Source organism: Cynocephalus volans, chromosome 3, assembly GCF_027409185.1.
Source record: "Cynocephalus volans isolate mCynVol1 chromosome 3, mCynVol1.pri, whole genome shotgun sequence".
Taxonomy (NCBI): domain Eukaryota; kingdom Metazoa; phylum Chordata; class Mammalia; order Dermoptera; family Cynocephalidae; genus Cynocephalus; species Cynocephalus volans.
The window spans coordinates 109,006,514-109,029,612 of record NC_084462.1 but is presented as its reverse complement, the minus strand read 5'-3'; the positions used below and the strand labels follow the sequence as shown (position 1 = coordinate 109,029,612).

The window sequence follows — 23,099 nt, the reverse complement described above, 5'->3', positions numbered from 1 at the left end:
CCCGGCAACCCAGCCCTATGGCCTCCCTCTCGGTGGCCTTTGGCGCCAGCCTGGCCTTCTTTCGCCAACTTGGGCGAGTTTGAAGAGGGACAAACGTCTCAGTTCTCGCTCTCCCTCCCTCCCGGCGGGTCCCGCTGCAGAGCCCCGCGCTGCCGCGACCACAGCCGTGGGAGCGCCGCTGTCCCGCGCGGCCCGCGGGTGGGGAGGGTTGGCCCTTTAAACTCGCTTGTCCAGCTCAACTGCCCCGGCGGCTTCTCCCAGCCCTCGGGGCTGTGCTGAGCGGCCTGGAGAGGCGTCGAGCGCAGCTCCAGCTCCCGCCTCCTCGCCCGCTCCGACCCTGGAAGGGAGCGAAGGGAGCTTTCGGCCCATGCGGGCCCAGGGGGCCTCCGCGGCCTAGGACGGGCAGCTCCGGGGTCCTGGCCAACCCGGCGGCCCCCGGGAGGCCGCGGGGACAGCACAGAGCGCGCGCCCTTGGACGAGGTCCCGCAGCGACGGCCCGCCCCGCTCCTCCTCCTGCCTGGCCACGCTGCCTCCCATTTGGGAAGTTTTGTGGGTTTTCTTTCTCCTCCTCCAACCTTGGCGGAGGCCACGACTCAGGCGCCACAGCCGGAGGCGACCTCCTCGCCTAGAGGCCGCGGATCATGGTGCGGGGCAGCCACTGCTGAAGTCAGCGAAACCGAGCCTGGCCTGAAGCAGGCAGCGAGGAAGGCCATGGCCGTTGCCACGTCGGTGAGTCCACCAGGGAGAAGAGGCCGCCGGTCAGAGACCTCCACTCTTGCTCTGCACTCCTGTCACTTTTATTTTGCTCTTTCTTGGCCTCTCTCCTTGGTCCCTTTCTTCTCACTTTTGTTTCCCTTCTCCCTCTCACTCTTCATCCCCTGCTCCTTATGGTTCTGGGTTCGCCCTCCCCTCCCCCTCCCCCTCCCCCTCCCCATACTCCTCCCTATTCTCCTTTTTCTTTCTAGAGGCTGTGCCTGAATGGAGGGGAGGGCGAGTGTGGCCCGAGTCCTATCTGCTCTTTTTTGGGCGGGAATAGATGGCTACTGTGGTTGTCAGGGGTTTGTGATTGGGAGGCAAGTCAAAGGTGGGGAGGGGGCTGAAGGGACCTCACCCATTTTCTAGGAAAATGGGAGAGGCCAAAGTACCCAAGGAGGCCCATCTCTAGATGAGAGACGGAGGAAAAGTGGGGGAATAGAGCAAAGCAGGGAGATCAGGCAGGGAGAAAAAGCAAATAGAGGAAGGAGGGGAGGTGATGTCAGCCAGCCTCAGGCCACTTTCTGGAGACTGGGGACAAAGGGAGGAGACAGCTGGCATGATGGGAGAGTGGGAGGAGACCTCCCAGATTTCGCAGTGGCCCCCTGCCACCCCCATTAAGACATCCATTCCCTCACAAGACAGCTAGGCCTCTGAGGAGGAGGTAGAGCAGGGGTGGTCACACCCCTCATCAATCAGTCAATCAGCAACTCTGGCCTGGTTTCCTGCAATTGCAAGGCTTAGAGGTCTGGCCCCTCTGGATGGAATTCAAACCTAACACAGGGAGGAACACTCCACAGCCCCAACTCTACTTTCTGTCCTACACTCTGCATGTAGTGTGAACCCAGGCAACGCTGTCCCCTTTCCACCCTTCCCTAGAAGCCCTGCCTGAGATTCCCAGGGAAAGGGAGGCTGCCACCTGCTTTCTGGTCCCCTATGAATGGGGACTCTGGAAAGGAGAATCGCGAGACTGGAAAGAAACGTGGAGCCACCCAACGTCTCCGATACCCCTTGAGGACAAGTTCAATTTTGGCCCCAGGCTGGCTGGTTTGCTCATAGGTTTGAGCGTGGTACTGATAATACCAAGGTCAAGGGTTCAGATCCCCATACCAGCCAGCCACTGAAAAAACAACAACAACAAAAAAAGATTTTGGCTCCTTCTCAGACCAATCTCCTTTTAGTTCCTCAGTCTATAGATGGCTAGCAGACCCTAGCTCAGAGCTGGGAAAGGGGAAAATCCTCCGTGGGTACTCTGACATAGAGATGCTGGCTCAGGAGCCAGCTAGCTGATCAATTGGCCAGCTTTGTAGTACCAGGAGGTAGATTTTTTTTTTTGAAGTGATCAAACTCACACGATTGTAATAACAGCTAATGTTTATTGAGCATTTACTACACCTAGCCCTCTGCTAATCTTTGTCATGGTTTTTTGACGCATTATCTCATCCAGCCCTCACAACAAGATAGTACTTGTTTTAGTCTGGTTTTTGTTGCTTATAACAAAATACTTGGAACTAGGTGATTTATAAAGAAAATGAAATATATTGCTTACAGTTTCTGAGGCTGAGAAGTCCAAAGTCCATCTGGTGGTGGCAACAGTGACCCAGGGGTCTCACATTGCAAGATGGTGGAAGCAGAGAGAGCAGAGAGAAAGAAAGACAGACTCTCCTTTTAAAGCCCTCAGAACCACGCCCCTGACCACCATTTTTAATCCATTCACTAATGCATGATCCTACACCCACCTTACAATTACTATAATAGAATTTCCCACCCTCTTAACAGTCACCGTGGGGGCTAAGTTCCTAATACGTAAAACTTGGGGGACACAACTCAAGCTTCAGGGAGTTTTGGGGGGACATAATTCAATCCACTACAATACTGCTATTATATGAAAACGTATATTTGGATATGGATATGGAATTCTATAAAGGAAGAAATTGAGGCTCAGAAAGGTTAAACAGGGCTGGCTGTTAGCTCAGTTGGTTAGAGTGCAATGTTATAACACCAAGATCAAGGGTTCAGATGCCCATACTGGCCAGCCACCAGAAAAAAAAAAAGGTAACCTGGCCAAAGACATCCAGCTAGTAAGGGACAGAGCCAGGACTCAACCCCAATTCTGTCTGCCTCTAGAACTCTGCTTCTAACCCCCTGGCTAGATCCAAAACACCAATTCATAATTTACAATTAGAGAGAAAAGTGCAGAACTAACCAGGAATTTGTCATCTGTTTAGCATGTTTTCTTTCTGTTGGACAATATCCTTTAGAAGCTAAAATAGAATCAGAAAATGGTTTGATGAGCTAGAAATCAGGCAAAGGGAAGAGTCAGTTTCCTGATAAAATCACCCAGCCACAGAGGGCTGAACAGCCTTTCCACCAGAGGGAAATATCAGCCAAGAGGAACATGTACTCCTGCTGGCTGAGCAGGGCATACTTCTCCCTAGGGTCTGGTGTCAGCCTGCCTGAGATATTTAGCTTGAGATTTTTTTACTGAATTAGTCAGTCCACATGGTTGCCTGACCGGTAGTGCCTAACTAGCTTCTCTTCAAAACTGCTGTGTAGCCACCACTGCCTGGGATCCCACCAGCAGGCGCAGTCATTTAACAATCAAAACTGAAGCTGAATATAATTTGACATTTTGAGTGGTTTAAGCTTGATTCTACCAAAGGCCATCATGGAGCAGGAGCACCGTGAAGGGTTATAGCAAAGGGAAATAGAGTGTAAGGAAGCCTTCACATGCACTTGACTCACCTTTCAGTCAGGGGTCCTCTCGACTCAACCACTGTTGCTAATTAAGAAAAAAAGAAAAAGGCAGATCCTACATTTGTGACTATGGAGAGTCAGTAGCGTGAGTGATTGACAGAGTGCAAGCTCTGGAATCAAACAGCCTGGGTTCAAATCATGCTCCATCAGATGTACCAGCTATATGTCGTTGGGCAGAGTACTAACTTCTCTGTTGCCGTTTCCTTTCCAAAAGGTGGGTAATGATGGCATCCTCCCTCTTAAGGTTGTTGTGAGAATTAAATGAGATGAGATGATTAATACAAAGACTTGCACTATGTCTGGATATATCATTTACACTTGGTATCTGTGACTTATTACCTCAGCATGTGACCATCGATGGAAAAAGCTTAAGTGCTGCACCCGACGGGACTGAAAAGAGGCTGATAAATGTTTGCTCTTGGTTGGTCTGCCAGCTCCCCCCCACACACACACACACACTCTAGAGCATATACACCTTTCTCCATAGTAACCTCAGCCTCTTCTGGTAGAAAGTAGAAACACACACACACGCGCGCGCACACACACACGAGCATATACACAGCCTCTTCTGGTAGAACCTTATTTGCTCAGACTGGGAACAAAACAATTGCTTCAGTTTCTGTTTTCTTTCTTTCTATGCCTAGGTGCTCTGTCTGAACTAGGCTTCTCCCAGTCTCTCTCAGAATGAGAGGTCTCTGCAGCTGCTTAATCTAACATCTTGCTTGTGAGGGATAATGACTGGGGAACAGAGGGAAGGTAGATGAGATTCTGTGGGAGACCTTAGCAGGATTTCTTTGTGTGCTTTGGAAGAAATTCATTCAACATGTGTATTGAGGACCAAGTCTAGGCCAGGCCTATTGTAGGGGCTAGGAATATAGCAGTCCCTGTCCTCATAGGGCTTACAGTGTAGGGGAAGAGATCGATAATAAAAAAGCAAATAGACAAATAGTGTAAAGTATTATGAAAGAAACAATGTGTGGAGACACAGAATGGGGCAAGGAGAAGAGTGAAGAAAAGGCCTCTTTGAAGGACACAGTTAAGCAGAACTGAGGATGTAAAAGGGCCAGTCAGATGAAGTCAGGGGAGGAGCATTCTGGTAGAGTAAACAGCCAGTCCAAAGGCTCTGAGAAGAGTTGGAACCAGCCCAAATGTCCATCATCGGATGAGTGGATACAGAAAATGTGGAATACTACTCTGCTATAAAAAAAAAAAATGAAATACTGCCATTGCAACGACATGGATGGACCTAGAGAGAATTAAATTAAGTGAAACAAGTCAGGCACAGAAAGAGAAATACCACATGTTCTCACTTATTGGTGGGAGGAAAAAATAAATAAATAAATACACACAAAAAAAAAAAAACCAGAGGGGAGAAGAAGACATAACAATTACAATTCCTTGAAGTTGACAGAACAAGAATACAGAAAGGACATTGTTGGGTGGGAGGGGGGAGAGGGAGGAAGGAGGGAGGTTTGGGTGATGGGCCACAATAATCAACCGCATTGTATATTGACAAAACAAAATTTTAAAAAATAATAATAATAAAATAAAATAAAAAACAAAGGCCCTGAGGCTGGAAAGACCTTGTCTAGTTCAAGGAATAGAAGGGAAAAGGGAGAGTGTGGGTAACTGAGATGGCAGGGCCCAGTCAGGAGTTCAGATTTTTTGCTTGAGGGAAATGGGGAGCTCTAAAGGGTTTTGGACAGGGTGTGACATGACCTGATACATGTAAAGACCCCTCTCTCCACTCCCCCCTCATCTACCAGGCCCAGCTGGCACGGGCACTGTATGACAACACGGCTGAGTCCCCCCAGGAGCTGTCCTTCCGGCGAGGGGATGTTCTACGGGTACTGCAGAAGGAGGGCGCCAGTGGGCTGGATGGCTGGTGCCTCTGCTCCCTGCATGGACAGCAGGGCATTGTGCCCGCCAATAGAGTGAAGCTCCTTCCTGCTGGCCCAGCACCCAAGCCCAGCCTTTCCCCAGCACCCCCAGCCCAGCCTGGCTCACTGAATCCAGTCCCAGAGCACAGCAATGAGGACCAGGAGGTGAGCTAGAGCCTCCCCAACCCCAAGCCAGGAGAACCCATTCCTCTCCAGCGGGGTCTGCAGCGAAACCGGCACGGAGAGTCCTAAGGCCAAAGCTCTCCACTGCCTCATGCTGGGTGGAGCCTGTCAACCAACCTTTTCTGAGCTCTGTGTCGCTGTCAGTACAGGGGGGTTGGAAGGTCTCTAAGCTGCTCTGAGTCAGACATTATCTGATTCCTGGCCCCCACTCCTCCTGACCTACCCACCTGTCTTTGTCCCCTAGGTCTATGTGGTGCCACCTCCAGCTCGTCCCTGTCCTGCCTCAGGACCTCCGGCTGGACCCTGCCCACCCTCCCCTGATCCTATCTACAAGGTCCCCAGAGGTAGTGAGACCCAGCTGGCTGCCCCCAGAGATGTCTTGGAGGTGAGGGCTAGAGGTCCCTGTGTATGTTGGGTGGGGAATAAACAGCCCTCAGGGAGGGTCTTTTGTTGAGCTAAAGGAAAACTCACCTCTCCCTTTTCCAGGTCTATGATGTGCCTTCCACTGCCCTCCGGGCTCCCTCCAGTGGCCCCTATGACTCTCCTGCCTCCTTCTCCCGCCCCCTAGCCCGGGTTGCCCCACAGCCCCCTGGAGAGGATGATGCTCCCTACGATGTGCCTCTGGCCCCAAAGTCACCTGCAGAGCTGGAGGCAGATCTGGAGTGGGAAGGGGGCCGGGAACCAGGGCCCCCCCTCTACGCTGCCCCCTCCAACCTGAAACGGGCATCAGCTCTCCTCAACCTGTATGAAGCACCTGAGGAACTGCTAGCAGACAGGGAAGGTGGGAGCACTGACGAGGGCATCTACGATGTGCCCTTGCTGGGGCCAGAGGCACCGCCTTCTCCAGATCCCCCGGGAGCCTCATCTTCCAATGACCTGGACACCCTGACCCAGCTTCTGGCTAAAAGTCCCCCACCCCCACACAGGCCCCGGCTGCCATCAGCTGAGAGTCTGTCCCGCCGCCCTCTGCCTGCCCTGCCTGTGCCGGAGGCCCCTAGCCCTTCTCCAGCTCCCTCTCCTGGCTCAGGCCGTAAGGGCAGCATCCAGGACCGGCCTCTACCCCCACCCCCACCCCGCCTGCCTGGCTATGGGGGCCCCAAGGTTGAGGTGGATCCAGAGGGCGGGGAGTTGGAGGATGATACAACAGGACACCACAATGAGTATGAGGGCATCCCAGTGGCCGAGGAGTATGACTACGTCCACCTGAAGGTGAGCTCCTCTCAGGCAGCCCCACCAGAAATTCCCCCAGGGGGACCAGGGGGAGGAGCGTGGAGGCCTGGGGCATAGATGCACCACCTCCCTGCCTCCCGTCCCTCTTTCCCCTCTCCCAAGCCCTCCACTCTGTGGCCTGCCTAGGACCCTGGTACTTGGCCACACCGTTTGTACCAGTGCTACACTCCTCCCCCTAAACCCAGCCTGGGGCCACCACAGCTCTCTCAGACCTAGAGTCAAGGGACTGCAACCTCTAATGGCAGGAGCATCCTTGGGAAGGAAGGAGGACTGGGAAGGGGCAGGAGAGCCATGGAGGCCACCCTGTCCTGCTCCCCCAGCCCTGCACTGAGACCCGATCCTTCCCTACAGGGCATGGATAAAGCTCAGGGATCTAGACCCCTGGATAAGGCCTTACCAGGGAATCCTGAACTGCTGGAGAAGGGGCTGCCGGAGCAGGTAATCCTGGTGGGGGTGGTGTTAGAGAAGGGGCTGGAGAAGGAGGAACAGGAACTTGGCAGAAGGGCATCCTTAGCTGAACCATCATCAAGGGAAATAGATTAGGATGGGGGTGAGAGTTCATGTGAAGCAGGGACAGAGTGGAGAGGAGTTAGAATGCAACAGCAAGGAGCTGGATATTAGGAATTCAGAAAGAGGGGAAAGAATGTGTTGGAGAGGAGTCAGAAAACTGGGCAGCAGGGCAGAAAGAGTTTCTGGGCTGTGGGTCAGAGCTGGACCAGGTGATTTCTGAGGCTCTTTCCAACTGTGAATTCCTGGGTTCCTAAGAAACCTGGCTCCACCACTAAGAAGCCAGGGGCTCTGAGGCCGTCAGTTAATCTCTCTGGGCCTCAGGAAAGCAAAGTGGTTTCCCACACCCTGTCTAGGATGGCCATAGCACAATAGCTACCATTTATTAGGTATTTACCAAGTGCCCGACCTTGTGCCAGGTACACTGTGTGCATCAACATTAATCACAGTGGTAGTTAATAACATATGGTGCTTACAGTGTATAATGCACTGTGCCAGGCCCTTTCTATATATTATCTCAGTCTTCACTGCAGCCTTGTGAGTGTGGAGTAGAAGTGCACTATCCAGTCCAGTAGCCACTAGCCACACATGGCTATTGAACACTCAAGATGTGGTTAACCCGAATTGAAACGTGCCGTAAATATAAAATACACCCCCGATTTTGCAGACTTAGTATGGAAAAAAACTCAATAATTTTCATATTGATTACATGTTGAAATTACATTTTTTAATATTTAGAGTTAGATAAAATATTTTATACCAATTTCTTTTTACTTAATGTGGCTCTAAAAAGTTTACAGTTTCACCTATGGTTCACATTATGTTGTGCAGTGCATACTAGACTCCCTGCTTTAGAGATAAGGAAACAAAGGGCCAAGCCTGTGGCGCACTCTGAGTGCGGCGCTGGGAGCACGGTGCCGCAGGTTCGGATCCTATATAGGAATGGCCGGTGCACTCACTGGCCGAGTGCCGGTCACAAAAAAGACAAAAAAAAAAAAGATAAGGAAACAAAGAAGTTCAGAGACTTGCCTGAAGTCAAGTTTGAGGTTACTTTAATCTAGATCTGTCTGACAGCAAGTCTGAACACTTCATTACCACTCTCTCTAAGAATCTAAATTTTCTGATGGGCAGAGGTAAGAGCTAAAGGAATTGCCTTTGGGAAGAAAGGAAGGAAGGAAGAACCAAGGGAGGGAAGGAGAAAGGAAGTGAGGGAGGAAGTGGCACTGATGAGACTATTCCCACTGACCACTCCTCTTGCCCCTAGGAGATCCTGACCTCAGGAGAGCCACTGGTTCTGTCCGCTGGAGATCTGCAGCTCCTGCACTTCTATGCAGGGCAGTGCAAGAGCCACTACTCAGCACTGCAGGTGGCTGTGGCTGCCCTGATGGCCAGTACCCAGATCAACCAGCCCCCACGCCTCTTTGTGCCCCACGGCAAGAGGGTGGTAGTGGCTGCTCACCGCTTGGTGTTTGTTGGGGATACCCTGGGCCGGCTGGCAGCCTCTGCACCTCTGCGAGCACAGGTCGGAGCTGCAGGCACAGCACTGGGCCAGGCATTGCGGGCCACTGTGCTGGCAGTCAAGGGGGCTGCCTTGGGGTACCCATCCCTCCCTGCAGCCCAAGAGATGGCACAATGTGTGGCAGAACTGGCAGGACACGCCCTGCAATTCACCACCCTGCTCAGCAGCCTGGCACCCTGAGAGTCTCTTGGCACAGCTCTGCCCCTCCCCTATCTGCCAGAGCCCACCTCCAGACCTTGGGTGGCTAGAGGGCTTTGTTATAGAGACTAGGAGAGATGGAGTTATCTTTCCCTTTCCTTCTGGACATCTCAGCCTCTCACGGGGGCATCTCCTCCCCCTGACCCACAGCTTTTGTACGAGCCATTTTGTATAAATTATTTATATTTAATATTATTCCCTGCTTTGTCAGGGGCAGGCACCAGGCCCTCTGGGGCAGGGAAGAACTGGACCCTCCTCCTCTCCTCAGCCTGGGGTAGAGGTTGCTACACTGCCACCTACTTCTGGAAGCTTGGACACACAGATAATCAGGAGGCAGGAACCAGGGACCACATGGATCCTCTCTGTTTTCCTGTTTCTTGGCTCTAGAACATCAGCACCTCACTGTTAGCTGAGAGTGCCCCAATGTGAAGGCCTCAGAAAGCTGGTGAGATCTGGGCCTCAGGCATGGGCATGTACCTCAATAAACCCTGGTGTCTGGTTCCCTGACTCTGGTTCCCTGACTCTGCTTCTTGGGAGCCTGGGGGTGGGCCTGGCACCCCTGGGCCATGCCTATAGGTCACATAGTGGGAGTAGATGCTGTTAGAGGTTTGGGGAAAATTTTGTTCCTTCATCTATTCACTAGGCAAGTTCTCAGCTCCCATGATACACCAGGCACAGTTCTGAAGGGATGTGAATGTACCAACCTAGTGAGGGTGGGACAGACATAAGTCAGTTAAAATAAGTAAATAAAAAAATAGGCCTGGCACAGACTTGACACTTGCTGGTGATGGAAGTCAGAGTGATACAAAGAGACTAACTAGATGAAGGGAGAGGCCACTGAAGGAGATGTGAGACAGGATGGTTGGGAGGTGATATCTGAGCTGAAACCTGGAGGATGAGAAAACCAAGAAGAGCCTGAGGACTGGTGTTCCAGGAAGACAGACACTGATTTCTGACCAGGGGACCTTCCTCCAAGACTTCATTGTCAAATGATGTCATTAGGTGCAGATGTGGAGAGAAGATGGCTATAGGAGAGCCTTGAAAGGTGCTGTTCTGGAGACGTCAACCCAACTAAAGGCTTTGCACCACAGAACAGCCCTGTTTAAGTACCGCGCGCTAACTGATTGCGCCACTGGAGCTCCAACCACAGAACAGCCCTGGCCAACTAAAGATTATTGCTGGCCAGCCTGGGCATCCTCTTCCTTAGGTGACCCCAAGAGAGTCTAGCCTCTTACACTCCACTTCCTAGGCTTCCTGCTGATTATCCTGTGGACAAACCATCTTTTCAAGGAGCCAAGATGGCAGATGAGTGCAATGTGTTGGAATTCCATAGTCCTCAGCACCTTGGTGAAATTGATGAGACCAGGGCTTTGATGGAGAATCACTCCAGCTGTTTACCACAGGGGAAGTCTGAGCCACAGATCTGTTGCTTTAGTTCTGCTTTCCCGAGATGTTACCCTGGCATGGTGACTGGATTGGGGGCACCCCAAATTTCAATCACACTTAAGTCTCTTGGCACCCCTGTGCATTTGCCTCCTCCACTTGGGTTCCTTCTTATTTTACTCACAAAGGAAAACTCATTTCCAGATTCTGTGGCCAAAAAAATTCACCCCTGTGTGTCAAAGGCCATCTCCCATCATCTTCCAGACAGAATTTCAAGAGATTAGCTTGGAATTAGAGTCAGAGGTTTAAGTTCAAATCCTCAAATATGCCGCATACTTGTAAGTCTGGGTAAATCATGCTAGTCTCTCTGAGTCTTGGTTTCATCTTTAGTATGAGGATGATCATAATGGTCTTAAAGTGTTGTAAGGACCTAACAAGATAATGCATATGAACAGCCCAGCACCACATAAAATTAAGGGATTATTCCAGGACAGACACAAGGATGCAGACATCCCCAAGGAATGTTGGGCTGTGACAGCACCATAGTAAGTCCTGAACAGATGCTGAAATGAGTTGGGGGAGGGGAAGTGGTGGGAGGCTGCTTGATGCATTAGAAAAGAAGGGTTTCCCATATTTGGTAAATTTCTGAACAGAGGAGACAAGTTAAAGGTGTGGTTCAGTAGAGAGAAGGCAGAATGATTTCCTGGTTGAGACTGACAGGACACTTCTTTCCAGCCTTTACCTGGGATTAGAGAATAAAGTACCTATCAGGTATCAAATATTTTAGAGAAATACATCTCTAATGTATGTGACTTGGAGATCTAGTTAAAATGATTCAGTAGTCTCGATGAGGCTGAGATTCTGCATTTCTAACAGCCTCCTAGGGGATACAGATGCTGCTGATCCATGAGCCACACTTTGAGTAGCAATTCTAGAAGCCTAGAAAACTTCTCTGAGGCAAAGATACTTGAGCTGACAGCTGAAAGACGAGTAAAACTTGATGAAGAACGCTTCTAGGCATAAGAACCAGCTTGTGCAAAGGTCTTGTGGCATTGGAAAAACTGAAAGAAAGCCAGTGTAGCTGGAGTGCAGAGAGTTTGAGGGGGAAAGTGGAATGGAGCTGCAGACAGCATATGACCATGCATATGGCACCATATATGAGGTGTCTATTAATATTTTGACAGTAAGGAGAAGCCATTGAAGGCTGATAAGCAGGAAAAGGACATGATTAGATCTGCATTTTGAAAAGGTTGTTCCATCTGCACTATGAATAAACAGATGCCCCAAGGTGGAGACAATAGTGAGAGATGAGAGGAGGGCCTAGGACCATGCCTCTGATGATCACAGAAACAGAGTGATAGTCAGGAAAAGGAGGATGCGCCTGCAATGGAGAAAAGGAGAGCAGGAGAGAGAAACCAGGGGATTGTGGGAATTAGCCAAGAAAGAAAGTGTTTAAAGGCATGGTGGTTAACAGTGCCAAATGCTGTTGAGAGATGATGGAGATTCAACCAGGATAGAGGTGGTGAAACCCAGAGAAATGGCCTCCTTGTCGAGGACTGAAGCTAGGGCTGAGTCTTCTAGGTGCATGAACTGTACTGTAATTGACAGTTTACATGTCTGTCTCCCTTCAGTAACCTCCTCTAAGGTAGGTCTTGTCCACCCTGTTATCCCCAAAGCCTAGTGCAAGGCCTGAAACATAGCAGAAACTTAATAAATTTTAGTGATGAATGAGTGAGTGGATGGCTGAGTGAGTGAGTGAGTGATGGGGAAGAACTGGAAGCAAAGGAGGACTCTGGCAAGACGCCTGCGCTAGCTACTATCCTTCAACTTTCTTTCCTTTTTACCGCAATGGCCCGCAGGCCCAGAGAACAGACGATAGAACCCTCACCCCCTCCCTCCCCTGAGCCCCGGCCCCCCTTCCTCTCTCTGACGGAGAGTCTGGACCGAAGGTTCTGCTGACGTGGGAAGGGGAGGAGAGTCTGAAGGAAGGGGAGGGGAAAGCAGCGCAGAGATCGCAGAGACCTAGGAGGCGCCCGCGGCTGCAGAGCTGCAGACTGGGGTCTCTTCAGGCTCTCAGTGTCCGGGCACCGGGCGCGCAGCTGAGCCAGAGGACAGAGCATCTTTTCGGCGCGGGCCGACAGGGCCCCTGCGGTCGGCAAGCTGGCTCCCCGGGTGGCCACCGGCACCCCTGAGCCCAATGGCGGGGGCAGCAGCAAAATCGACAGCACTGTAGAGATCACCCCCAGCTCCAACGGAGTAAGTGCCCGCGCCCCAAGGGGCTACGCCATCCTCTCCCCGCACCCCCGCCGCAGCCGAGCGCCCAGCATTTTCCTCCCGCGCATCCTCCCACCCCTGACTGCCTTCCTTGCTCCCGCTCTCCTCCCCCCTTGCTCTGCGGTTTTCTCCGCTTCACACTTCTCCTGCCCCCCCCCCCAGCAGGTCGGGACCCTCGGAGATGCGGTGCCCACCGAGCAGCTGCAGGGTGAGCGGGAGCGCGAGCGGGAGGGTGAGGGCGACACGAGTGGCGACGGACTGGGCAGCAGCCTGTCGCTGGCCGTGCCCCCAGGCCCTCTCAGCTTTGAGGCGCTGCTCGCCCAGGTGGGGGCGCTGGGCGGTGGCCAGCAGCTGCAGCTCGGCCTCTGCTGCCTGCCCGTGCTCTTCGTGGCGCTGGGTATGGCCTCGGACCCCATCTTCACGCTGGCGCCCCCACTGCACTGCCACTACGGGGGCTTTCCCCCCAATGCCTCTGGCTGGGAACAGCCCCCTAATGCCAGCGTCGTCAGCGTCACCGGCGCTGCCCTAGCAGCCAGCGCCGCCAGCCACGTCTCCACCGCCACCAGTACGGACCCCTCGTGCAGTGGCTTTGCCCCGCCGGACTTCAATCATTGCCTCAAGGACTGGGACTACAACGGCCTACCGGTGCTCACCACCAACGCCATCGGCCAGGTGAGGCTGCCAGGCGGGCCGCGGGTCCAGGGGCGGGCTGAGGGCGTCAAGGGCGGGGCCTCACGCCCGCTTGACCCTTCTCACATTCCCAGTGGGATCTGGTGTGTGACCTGGGCTGGCAGGTGATCCTGGAGCAGATCCTCTTCATCTTGGGCTTTGCCTCCGGCTACCTGTTCCTGGGTTACCCCGCAGACAGGTGAGGGCTCTCGTGGGGCAGGGCTGGTAAGAGGAGGGGGTGCTAGGAAAGCTAGTCCACGCAGCTAGCCTTTGCAAGTGGTCGAAGAGGTCGCTGGATTCTGCAGTCTTCTCAGGACTTCCATTCGATGATCTACCCCTGTCTCTACTTCACTCCCCATCAAGAAGTACTCTTTCTATAACCCTTCCACACAAGAGAATGACCTCACCTCCACAGACGATTAGTCCCATTCCCACTGGTCAGTATCCCCACAATCATGGATCAATGACCTCATCTCCGAAGATAATAATCCCATCCCTGCTGATCAAAAACCCTATCTCCATAGATCAAAAGTCCTATCTCTCCCTCTATTTCCCTTATCCCCCTAACCACAGCCCTTAGCATCTTCATGAATTATAGACGCATCCCCACTGACTAATAGCTCCATCTCAGTGGCCTCATTCCCAAAGATCAATATGTGAATTCCTAAATATCAACAGCCCCATTCCCACTGACCAATAGTTCAACTTGACAAATTACCCCATCTCAGACCAGTGGCCTCTCCTCTACAAGTCAATAGCTACCTCCAAAGAACAATATCCTCATCCCCAATGACCCATAGTTCCATGCCTGCCACCAAATGACTCCACCCTCATGGGTCAATAACCCAACTCCCATGGATCAATGACCCCAACAGCACCCTCTGTAGATAAATAGTCTCATCCTCTTGGATCCTCAGGGCTCTCAGATTCTCTTAAACCAAAATCCTCATTTCCATGAATCAATGGCCTCATCTCTAAAGATCAACAGCTCATCCCCACCAACCAGTAACTCTACCCATCGATCAAAAATCCCATCTCCTCTGATTCTGGATGCCATCACCGCTGACCAGGTGCTCCAGCTCCACTGACCATTCCCATGAATTATTAGACTCATCCCCACTAGTCTAAAGTTTCATCCTCCTAATGTATTCATGGATCAAAGCATCCCGACATTCAATAGTCCAATTCCTTAAAATCAATACCCATCCTTACTGCCCAATAGTCACACACCCCTGTGGGCCAATGATCCCAAATCCACAGGTCAACAGCCCATTCCTATGCATCACTGGCCTCGTTTCCACAAACCAGTAGCCTCATTCCTACAGAACAATGGCCTCATCCCCAGAGATCAATAGTTCAGTATCCTAAAATCAGTAGCCTTAGCCACACTAATCAATAAGCCCATCTTCATGGAAAAATGGCCCTACCCCATTGGGTCAGTAGCCTGACTCCCAGGGGTCAGTGACCTATTTCCAGTGACCAGTCCCCCACAAGCTTCACCTCCATAGATCAATGGTCTTGTCCCCAAAGATCAATAGCTCAGCCCCCAAGGATCAGTAGCCCTGTCCTCACTAACTCACAGTCAGTGACCATCATCACTGACCAGCAGTCTCATCTTCCCTGGTCTGTGACCCCATCCTTACTGATTATCCTCATAGATTAATAGATTGATCCCCACTGACCAACAGGCTAATCCACATGGACTAAGATCCTCACCCCATGAATCAATGGCTCCATCCTCAAAGTCTGTTGTCCAATCTCCAGAGATTAATAGCTCCATCTCTTAGTTTCTACTATCTCGTTAAAAAAAAAAAAAGAAAAGAAAAGAAAATAGTCCTATTCCCCACTAATCAATAGTTTTACCCCATGGATTAATGGACTAATTTCCATGGATCAACAGCTCCATCTCCTGGCCAGTGGTCCATCCCCACTGACCATCGTTATTTATAGACCCATGTCCCAAATCCATGGAACAATGGCCTCATCCCCAAAAATCAATGACTCAGTAGTTTCATCTTCACTGACCAACACTGTCCCCATGCACAAGTGGCCAATAGCTTCACCTCCACAGATCAATAGCTCCAACCCCATATATGAATGACCCCCATCTCTTCTGACCAGTCTGAGCAAGACAAGCTCTATGCCCACTGACCAATAGCTCTATCCTCAAGAATCAACAATTCAAAATCCCCTGAGCAATATCCCATCCCCTCTGATCAGTGATCTCACATCCATGGATAAATGCCCTAATCTCTGACCAATAGCCCCATTCCCGAGAGTCAACAGTCCCACCTCCCCACAGAACCACAGACACACCCCAGTGCTTAGTAGCCAGACATAACCTGCTCACGGTCCTCATCCTTCTTACCTTCTCTAGACAGTCCAACTCTTGCTCCCAGAGCCTCAGCTCGTACCTCTAGTTGTGAAGTTGACAGCTGGGCCCCACCCGGCAACTCCATCCCCAGGGAATCTGGGTGACCAGAAGCTTTCCCCACTTTCCAGGTTTGGCCGTCGTGGGATTGTGCTGCTGACCTTGGGGCTAGTGGGCCCCTGTGGAGTGGGGGGAGCTGCTGCGGGCTCCTCCACAGGCGTCATGGCCCTCCGATTCCTCTTGGGCTTTCTGCTTGCTGGTGTTGACCTTGGTGTCTACCTGATGCGTAAGTGGTACCCTCCCAGAGATCCCTCCATTGGGTCTCACCCCTGTCCATCTGCATCCCCAGGTTGTTCCCACTGCCCCTTAGGGTCTCCTCAGCCCCAAATTTCAGTCCCCAGAATCTCAACTGTCTTTTTGCCCAAGCCTTTGAAGGATCCAGGGGTCCTGCTTCTCTCCACACCTGTCTCCCCTCCACAAGGGAAGGGCTTTAAAGCCTTCCTTGACCTGGACTTACTGCTGTCAGGGAATAGCACCTTATTTAAAAATGGAATCCTGACTAGCTGTGTAACCTCGGAAGGTTGATGTAAAGGTCAAATAAGAGGCCTGATGTGCAAGAGCCTATAAACTGAGGATACTAAACACTCGTCAGGCACTCTGACCCTAGAGCCCTCCTAGGTTTGAGCAGGAGAGGAGAGAGGACTGAACGATCTCTCTGCTCCTTGCCACCCAGAGGTTAGTCTGTGGGAGGCGATGGCTGCAGCCTCCACCCAGGGTCTGACCTCACTCTCTGTCCTCCTTCTTCCCTCTCTTCTCTCTCATGCCTCCTTCCTCCCTTGCCTCTCTCCTCCCTCTGTCCCTGCTATATCTCCAGGCCTGGAGCTGTGCGACCCAACTCAGAGGCTTCGGGTGGCCCTGGCAGGGGAGTTGGTGGGGGTGGGAGGGCACTTCCTGTTCCTGGGCCTGGCCCTTGTCTCTAAGGACTGGCGATTTCTGCAGCGAATGATCACCGCTCCCTGCATCCTCTTCCTGTTTTATGGGTCAGTATTGCCCTTCACCTGTGGTCTGGCCATTCCCATCTCTACCACCAGCCTAACTCTAGCTCAGAGACCCCTCCTCTTCTCCAACTGTCCCGGTCCAGGCCTGCCCCAGCCCCAGTCCCTCAGAGATGGGAGCTTCCCATCCCAGGGTCAGGAGAGGGGAGGCCTCATGGCACACCCCCACCACCCTGCCCCCAGCTGGCCTGGTCTGTTTCTCGAGTCTGCACGGTGGTTGATAGTGAAGCGGCAGATCGAGGAGGCTCAGTCTGTGCTGAGGATCCTGGCTGAGCGGAATCGGCCCCATGGGCAGATGCTAGGGGAAGAGGCTCAGGAGGCCCTGCAAGGTAAGAGACAGGGAACCCCTCGGGCAATGCCCCACAGACACACATGATGATGCCCTCTGCATGGTTGTAGCTGCGCCTCCTTCTCTTATGGTCCCCACCACCTGTGTGGGAGGATCCTGGGTGCTCAGCCATTTCTTCTAACAAACAGCTCCTCTCTCTCTCCCAAAGACCTGGAGAACACCTGCCCTCTCCCTGCAACATCTTCCTTTTCCTTCGCTTCTCTCCTCAACTACCGCAACATCTGGAAAAATCTGCTTATCCTGGGCTTCACCAAGTGAGTCTGGGTGTCTGAGCCGAGGGCCAGACCGGTAGCTGGGATGGGGGCTGGCTGGGTGGGGAAGGCCCAAGGACCCCTGCAGAGGACAACCAGGATTGTGGAAGGCTGCGGATAGGAATTCAAACACCCTTCTTTGTTTCCCCACCTTTCTCACAGCTTCATTGCCCACGCCATTCGCCACTGCTACCAGCCTGTGGGAGGAGGAGGGAGCCCTTCAGACTTCTACCTGTGCTCCCTGCTGGCCAGCGGCACAGCAGCCCTGGCCTGTGTCTTCCTGGGGGTCACCGTGGACCGATTTGGCCGCCGGGGCATCCTGCTTCTCTCCATGACCCTCACTGGCATTGCATCCCTGGTCCTGCTGGGCCTGTGGGATTGTGAGCATCCTCTCTTCCCCACAGTGTGGGCTCAACAAGGGAACCCCAACAGAGGTGCCTCAGACAGGCTCAGCCACTACTCCTGGCACAGGCCTCCCAAGACAAGACCCAGGCCCTGCCCAGATCTTTCACAAGCCTCCACCCGGCCGCACAACCCTCTCTGTTCTCCCAGTCAATTAGTGAATGCCCAGAGTCCACCCAGCTAGAGCCATAGAATTAAAGAGCCAAGCGGATAACACTGGAGACTAGGCCAGGCACGCTCTCCCCATCTCCATTCATATCATTCCTCTTGGTCCTCCAGATCTCAACGAGGCTGCCATCACCACCTTCTCTGTCCTTGGGCTCTTCTCCTCACAAGCTGCTGCCATCCTCAGCACCCTCCTTGCTTCTGAAGTCATCCCTACCACTGTCCGGTGAGAGCAGGGGTGCTGCCAGAGGCAGGGCCTCTAGGCCTCCCACTGAGGATAGGGCCTGAGGGATGGAGGAAGGGAGGCTGCCAGAGGAGGGCCGAGGCGAGACCCACAGCTATAGTCTGAGTACCTCCTCTGCCTCTCCCAGGGGCCGCGGCCTGGGCCTGATCATGGCGCTGGGGGCACTTGGGGGGCTGAGTGGCCCAGCCCAGCGCCTGCACATGGGCCATGGAGCCTTCCTGCAGCACGTGGTGCTGGCGGCCTGTGCCCTCCTGTGCATTCTCAGCATCATGCTTCTGCCAGAGACCAAGCGCAAGCTCCTGCCTGAGGTGCTCCGGGATGGGGAGCTGTGCCGCCGGCCCTCCCTGCTGAGGCAGCCACCCCCTAACCGCTGTGACCATGTCCCACTGCTTGCCACCCCCAACCCTGCCCTCTGAGAAGCCTCTGCACACCCTGGCAGGAGGCTGGCCCATATGAAAGGATGACATAGGGCCCAGCAAGGAGATTGGGAAGACAGTGAGGAAGGCAATGCTGCCCAGAAAGCTCAGAGGCACCTCACGCCAGCCTTCAGCCTTCGAGGAGAGTGCAGAGGGCTGTCCCCACCCCCATCTCCTCCCTGCTGCTTTGTGTTCACTTTCCGGAGAGAGTCAGGGGACAGGGAGAGAGCTCCACACTGTAACTGCTGGGTCTGGGCTCCATCCTGTGCCCAAAGACATGCTCCCAGACCTCATTCTTTCTTGCTCTATCATTCTGTTTCAATAAAGACATTTTGAATAAACGAGCATATCACAGCTGGACTTCCCTCCCTTCCTTTGTTCTGCTGTCTCTTGGGGAAGGTTTCTGTCAGTGGTGTGCAAACTCATGAGACTCTCCTCTCCCCTCCCGTCCCTGTGCTCTGCCCCCTAGTGTTAGTTTACAGAAAACCCTCCCCACTTACTGCTTGCCGCCAGGTCTGGGCTAGGTGCTTTACACACTTGATATCATTTAATCTTTACAACACTGCAAAGCAGATGTTTAGATCAATTAGTTTTTTGTTGACATTGTTGCAAGCAATATAAAAGGACTCTAATGAACTTAAACAAAAAGATAATTTATTAGATGTGGTGGGGCAGGTGGTAGGGGGAGCTCATAGAATGGGAGGAGAAGCAGAACTAGTCTTAAAAGGTCAAGAACTGAAAAGCCTTCTGGTTCAGGGAGCAGGAACCAGTAACGTTTTTGTCAGGGCTTCTCCTGGATGAATGAACTCCAGTAGGATTTAATCTTTGGGTCACCCCACTGGAGACTCATTTCCTCAGAGCATGACCAGCTAGCTTGAGTAACATGCCACCCCTACCCCTATTACTGACATCTGGGGAGAGGGAAAGCACAACCTGGCTGCTGTTAGCAGAAGTGAGACTGGATGCTGTTCAGGAACAAACGATGGATGCCCACTACAGTATTATTACACTTTTACACGTGAGAAAACTAATGCTCAGAGACTCAGTAACTTGCCCAAGTTTACAAAGCTAATGAGTGACAGAACTAAGACATGATTAGATCCCAGAGCTAGAGCTCTTCATCAAAGTACACTGTGGCCACCTTGCCAACTCCTTTAAGCTTTGGACACTTCTCTTGCAAGTGAGGAGTGGAGTCTCTTGGCACCCCTGAGAGGTAGCAGTAGGAGATTAGGACTTCTACTTCAGTGCCAGCATACCTCTCAAACCAGCCCTGGCCTGCCTTTACCACTTTAGGCAAATCTCCTAACTTCCAGCTTCCTTCAAGGGTTACTATGAGGATTAAACAAGATAATGAGTCCAAGTGTCTTTTAAACTACCCCACTATATGATAAGCTCTTTGAGGGCAAGAACTGTGTCTTACTCAACTTTAAAACACCAATATCTGACACATCTCAGATGTTCAAAAAGCTGAGAAGAAAAAGAAAACAAATAAATAAATAAACAACAACGAAAAGTTGAGAAATATTTTTTCATTCTTTTAGCAGGTGTTTCTGTGACCAATGTGCCATCCTTCAAGGAGCTTAAAATCCATCTAACACTAGGAATATTAACAAGGAGGAAGAGAGGCCATTGGTTTGGAGCACAGAGAGGCTGCTTCTTGAAGGAGGTGAGACTTCACTGAGAGAGGCAGGAAGCCCTTAGGCAAGGGCCAGAGAGTGCAGGCAGAGGTCACATAGTACTCTTAAGTCTAGGCAAAAAGCACGAGGAGAAAAAATTTCTGGAGGTAGAAATGGGTGAGATTTTCCTGGAAGAGTGGTCCTGGAAAGAGGGATTCTTAGGAAAATGGAAGTCTTGAGGCCCTCCCCTTCTGGAAAAGAAGCCCCATTACTCACAGAGTCCTACAGCACCACAGTTGCTTTCTCCTTTCCCTCTGCCAATCCATGTCTGAGGCCCAAAGCGCTTGAACTAAGCCATGCTACTGGGCTCTCACTAATAATCATAATGTTACTGGAGATCTCATAAGGACCTTTCTCATTTAATCTTCACAGCCCTCTGATACAGACATTATTATTTTTATCCCCATTTTACTACTGAAAAAATGGAAGATGAGAGAAATTGAGGGGTTTGCCAGTAAGTAGCAGAGCCAGGACTCAAACCCAGGCCTTCTGGCTATTGTTTCTACCCCACCCCAATACCTTCACAGTTACACTATGTAGCACACACTCTGTAGAACAATGCCCATGGGGTTTTAACTGACTCCTGCGTTGACTTTTTAAGCTTTGCACAGTCAGTGATAAAACAAGAGATCATACCACTATCTAACTCCAGAGATTCTGTGAGAACCAACAAGATGGTAGATAAGAAAGCTCTTGTACTTTTTTGAAGAGCCCATGTAGAGCCAAAGAGTTATTTATGTGATAATGACACTTTCCAATATACTCTATGAGGAATGGTGTCAAAGGGGCATTTCAATGAACCCACCCTCTGTACAACCACTGGATGAAAGGTTCAGGAAGGAAAGCAAAAATAATCAGAAAGCTAGCACAGCTCCTGTATTGGGTGAAAGTGAACAAGATTCCCTGATTTCAACCAAAGAAGTAAAGGAAAAGAACATGGAAACATTCAGGAAGCATCAGGGAAGCCCAGTGGAAGCATCAGGGAATCCCTCATCCTCAAGCAAGTCATAGTCTAGGTGGAAAGGGTCAATGTGTGTAGCCGAAACAACTGGTAGCTTGTCAGTTGCTCTAAAATTCACCAACCACATGATCTTATTGGATCCTCACCAATAATCCCGTGAAAAATAGTTATTATTTTTTAGACTTTTACACTTAAGGAGACAAAGGCTTGGAGAAGTGAGTAACTTATTCAAGGTTAAGTGACTTGGAAGTAGTTAGAATACCCAGATTTGAGAACTGAGAGCCTTCAATCTTCTTCCTGCACGCCAGGAAATATTTCTAAACACTATGAGAGAAAGTATTATTCACCCCGTAATATTAAATACAGAAGGTACCTTCAGGAACTTAAAAGAGATAGTTTTCAGGCAAGTAAGAGAAATGACTACTTTTCATGAAAAGATTGTAGATTGAAACACGGATTTCAGAAATGTTTCAAGGGCTGGCCTGTGTCTCACTTGGGAGAGCGTGGTGCTGATAACACCAAGGCTGCAGGTTCAGATCCCTATATAGGGATGGCCGGTTAGCTCACTTGGGAGAGCGTGGTGCTGACAACACCAAGTCAAGGGTTAAGATCCCCTCACTGGTCATCTTTTTTTAAAAAAGAAATGTTTTAGTTAGATTTGCAACTAAGAGCCACAATGGATTATTGAGGGAGAAATTAAAAGGATACACAAGGTACATTTCTAACCTTAAAAAGTTATACAAAGTAGGGCCAGCCCGTGTCTCACTTGGGAGAGCGTGGTGCTGACAACACCAAATCAAGGGTTAAGATCCCCTTACCGGTCATCTTTAAAAAAAAAAGTTATACGAAGTAACATGAAGGTCATGTCCCTGCCTTCTCATGCAGTCAACCTAGCCTGGCTATGATACAACCAACTTTTACTGATTAGCCGCCACTGTCTCAAGCAGCCTCGGGTCTGGGGGAAGAGGCATGTATGGTCTTCACCTTCAAGAGCTCAGTCTGGGTGAAGACTGTGAGACAAATATTTACAATCCTATATGGAAAATGCAGAGAAATGTAAAAAGCGCTGTGGCAGCTTTGAGGAGGAAAGGTATCTTAGTCGGTCAGGCTGCCATAACCAAATACCATAGACTAGATGGCTTATGAACAATGGAAATTTATCTGTCACAGTTCTGGAAGCTGGGAAGTTCAAAATCAAGGTTTTGGCAGATTTGGTGTCTGGCGAAGACCCACCTTCTGGTTCATAGATGGTGCCTTTCAGCTGCGTCCTCAACACGGTGGAAGGGGGCAAGGGAGCTCTCTGGGGCCCCTTTTATAAGGGAAGAGCCCTCATGACCTACTCACCTCCCAAAGGCCCTTCCTCCTAATACCATAATATTGGGGATTAGGCTTCAACGTGAATTTGGGGGGACACAAATATTCAGACCATAACAGAAAGATACATTCTATTTGAGACAGTCAAGGAAAGTTTCTCAGACTTTTTTTTAACATAAAAAATAAAAATTTATTGGAAATTTATTTTAGGGAGTCTCCAACTTCTCCCCCCATATTTTCCTAACTGTGGTGCTGGGAGTAGGGGTGGCGACAGCAAGGCAAATAACAGGAAAGGAGCTTCTTTCTTTCTGGGAATGGAGCTGAGTGGTGGCCAGCATAGAAGAGAGCCCCAGACTCAGGGCAAACAGCTGGGCCTCAGCTCTTTCCCAGCTGGCTACCTTCTTCCTCGGGTCACTTAGCTTCTTTTCATCTCTGTTTTCCATCTTTGTAAACTGGAGTTAATGCAATACTTGCCCTATTTCCTTCACAGAATTGTAGAAAGTTTCACTTGTTAGAATGGAATAGAGAAGAAACATTCCTCT

At 51.1% G+C, this 23,099-nt stretch overlaps 2 protein-coding genes across 3 annotated transcripts; both read left to right on the top strand.

Moving 5' to 3' along the window:
* Positions 1 to 691: 691 nt before the first annotated feature.
* EFS (embryonal Fyn-associated substrate) lies at positions 692 to 9,491 on the top strand. Of its 2 annotated transcripts, XM_063091363.1 has the most exons (7): positions 692 to 729; positions 5,277 to 5,555; positions 5,818 to 5,958; positions 6,060 to 6,782; positions 7,155 to 7,241; positions 8,575 to 8,676; positions 9,239 to 9,491. In XM_063091363.1, the coding sequence occupies exons 1-7, from the start codon at positions 712 to 714 to the stop codon at positions 9,434 to 9,436; spliced, it is 1,548 nt and encodes a 515-aa protein (XP_062947433.1). In that variant the 5' UTR covers positions 692 to 711; the 3' UTR covers positions 9,437 to 9,491. The 2 variants fall into 2 exon arrangements, with proteins under 2 accessions (XP_062947433.1, XP_062947432.1); XM_063091362.1 differs by having other exon boundaries at positions 8,575 to 9,315.
* A 2,767-nt stretch (positions 9,492 to 12,258) lies between these two features.
* On the top strand, positions 12,259 to 18,903 carry SLC22A17 (solute carrier family 22 member 17). The gene is made up of 11 exons (XM_063090103.1): positions 12,259 to 12,269; positions 12,519 to 12,666; positions 12,847 to 13,356; positions 13,449 to 13,552; positions 15,856 to 16,010; positions 16,599 to 16,764; positions 16,963 to 17,108; positions 17,277 to 17,382; positions 17,542 to 17,759; positions 18,061 to 18,172; positions 18,318 to 18,903. Exons 1-11 carry the CDS (start codon positions 12,259 to 12,261, stop codon positions 18,604 to 18,606), a joined length of 1,965 nt encoding a protein of 654 aa, XP_062946173.1. The 3' UTR covers positions 18,607 to 18,903.
* The last annotated feature ends 4,196 nt before the right edge of the window (positions 18,904 to 23,099 follow it).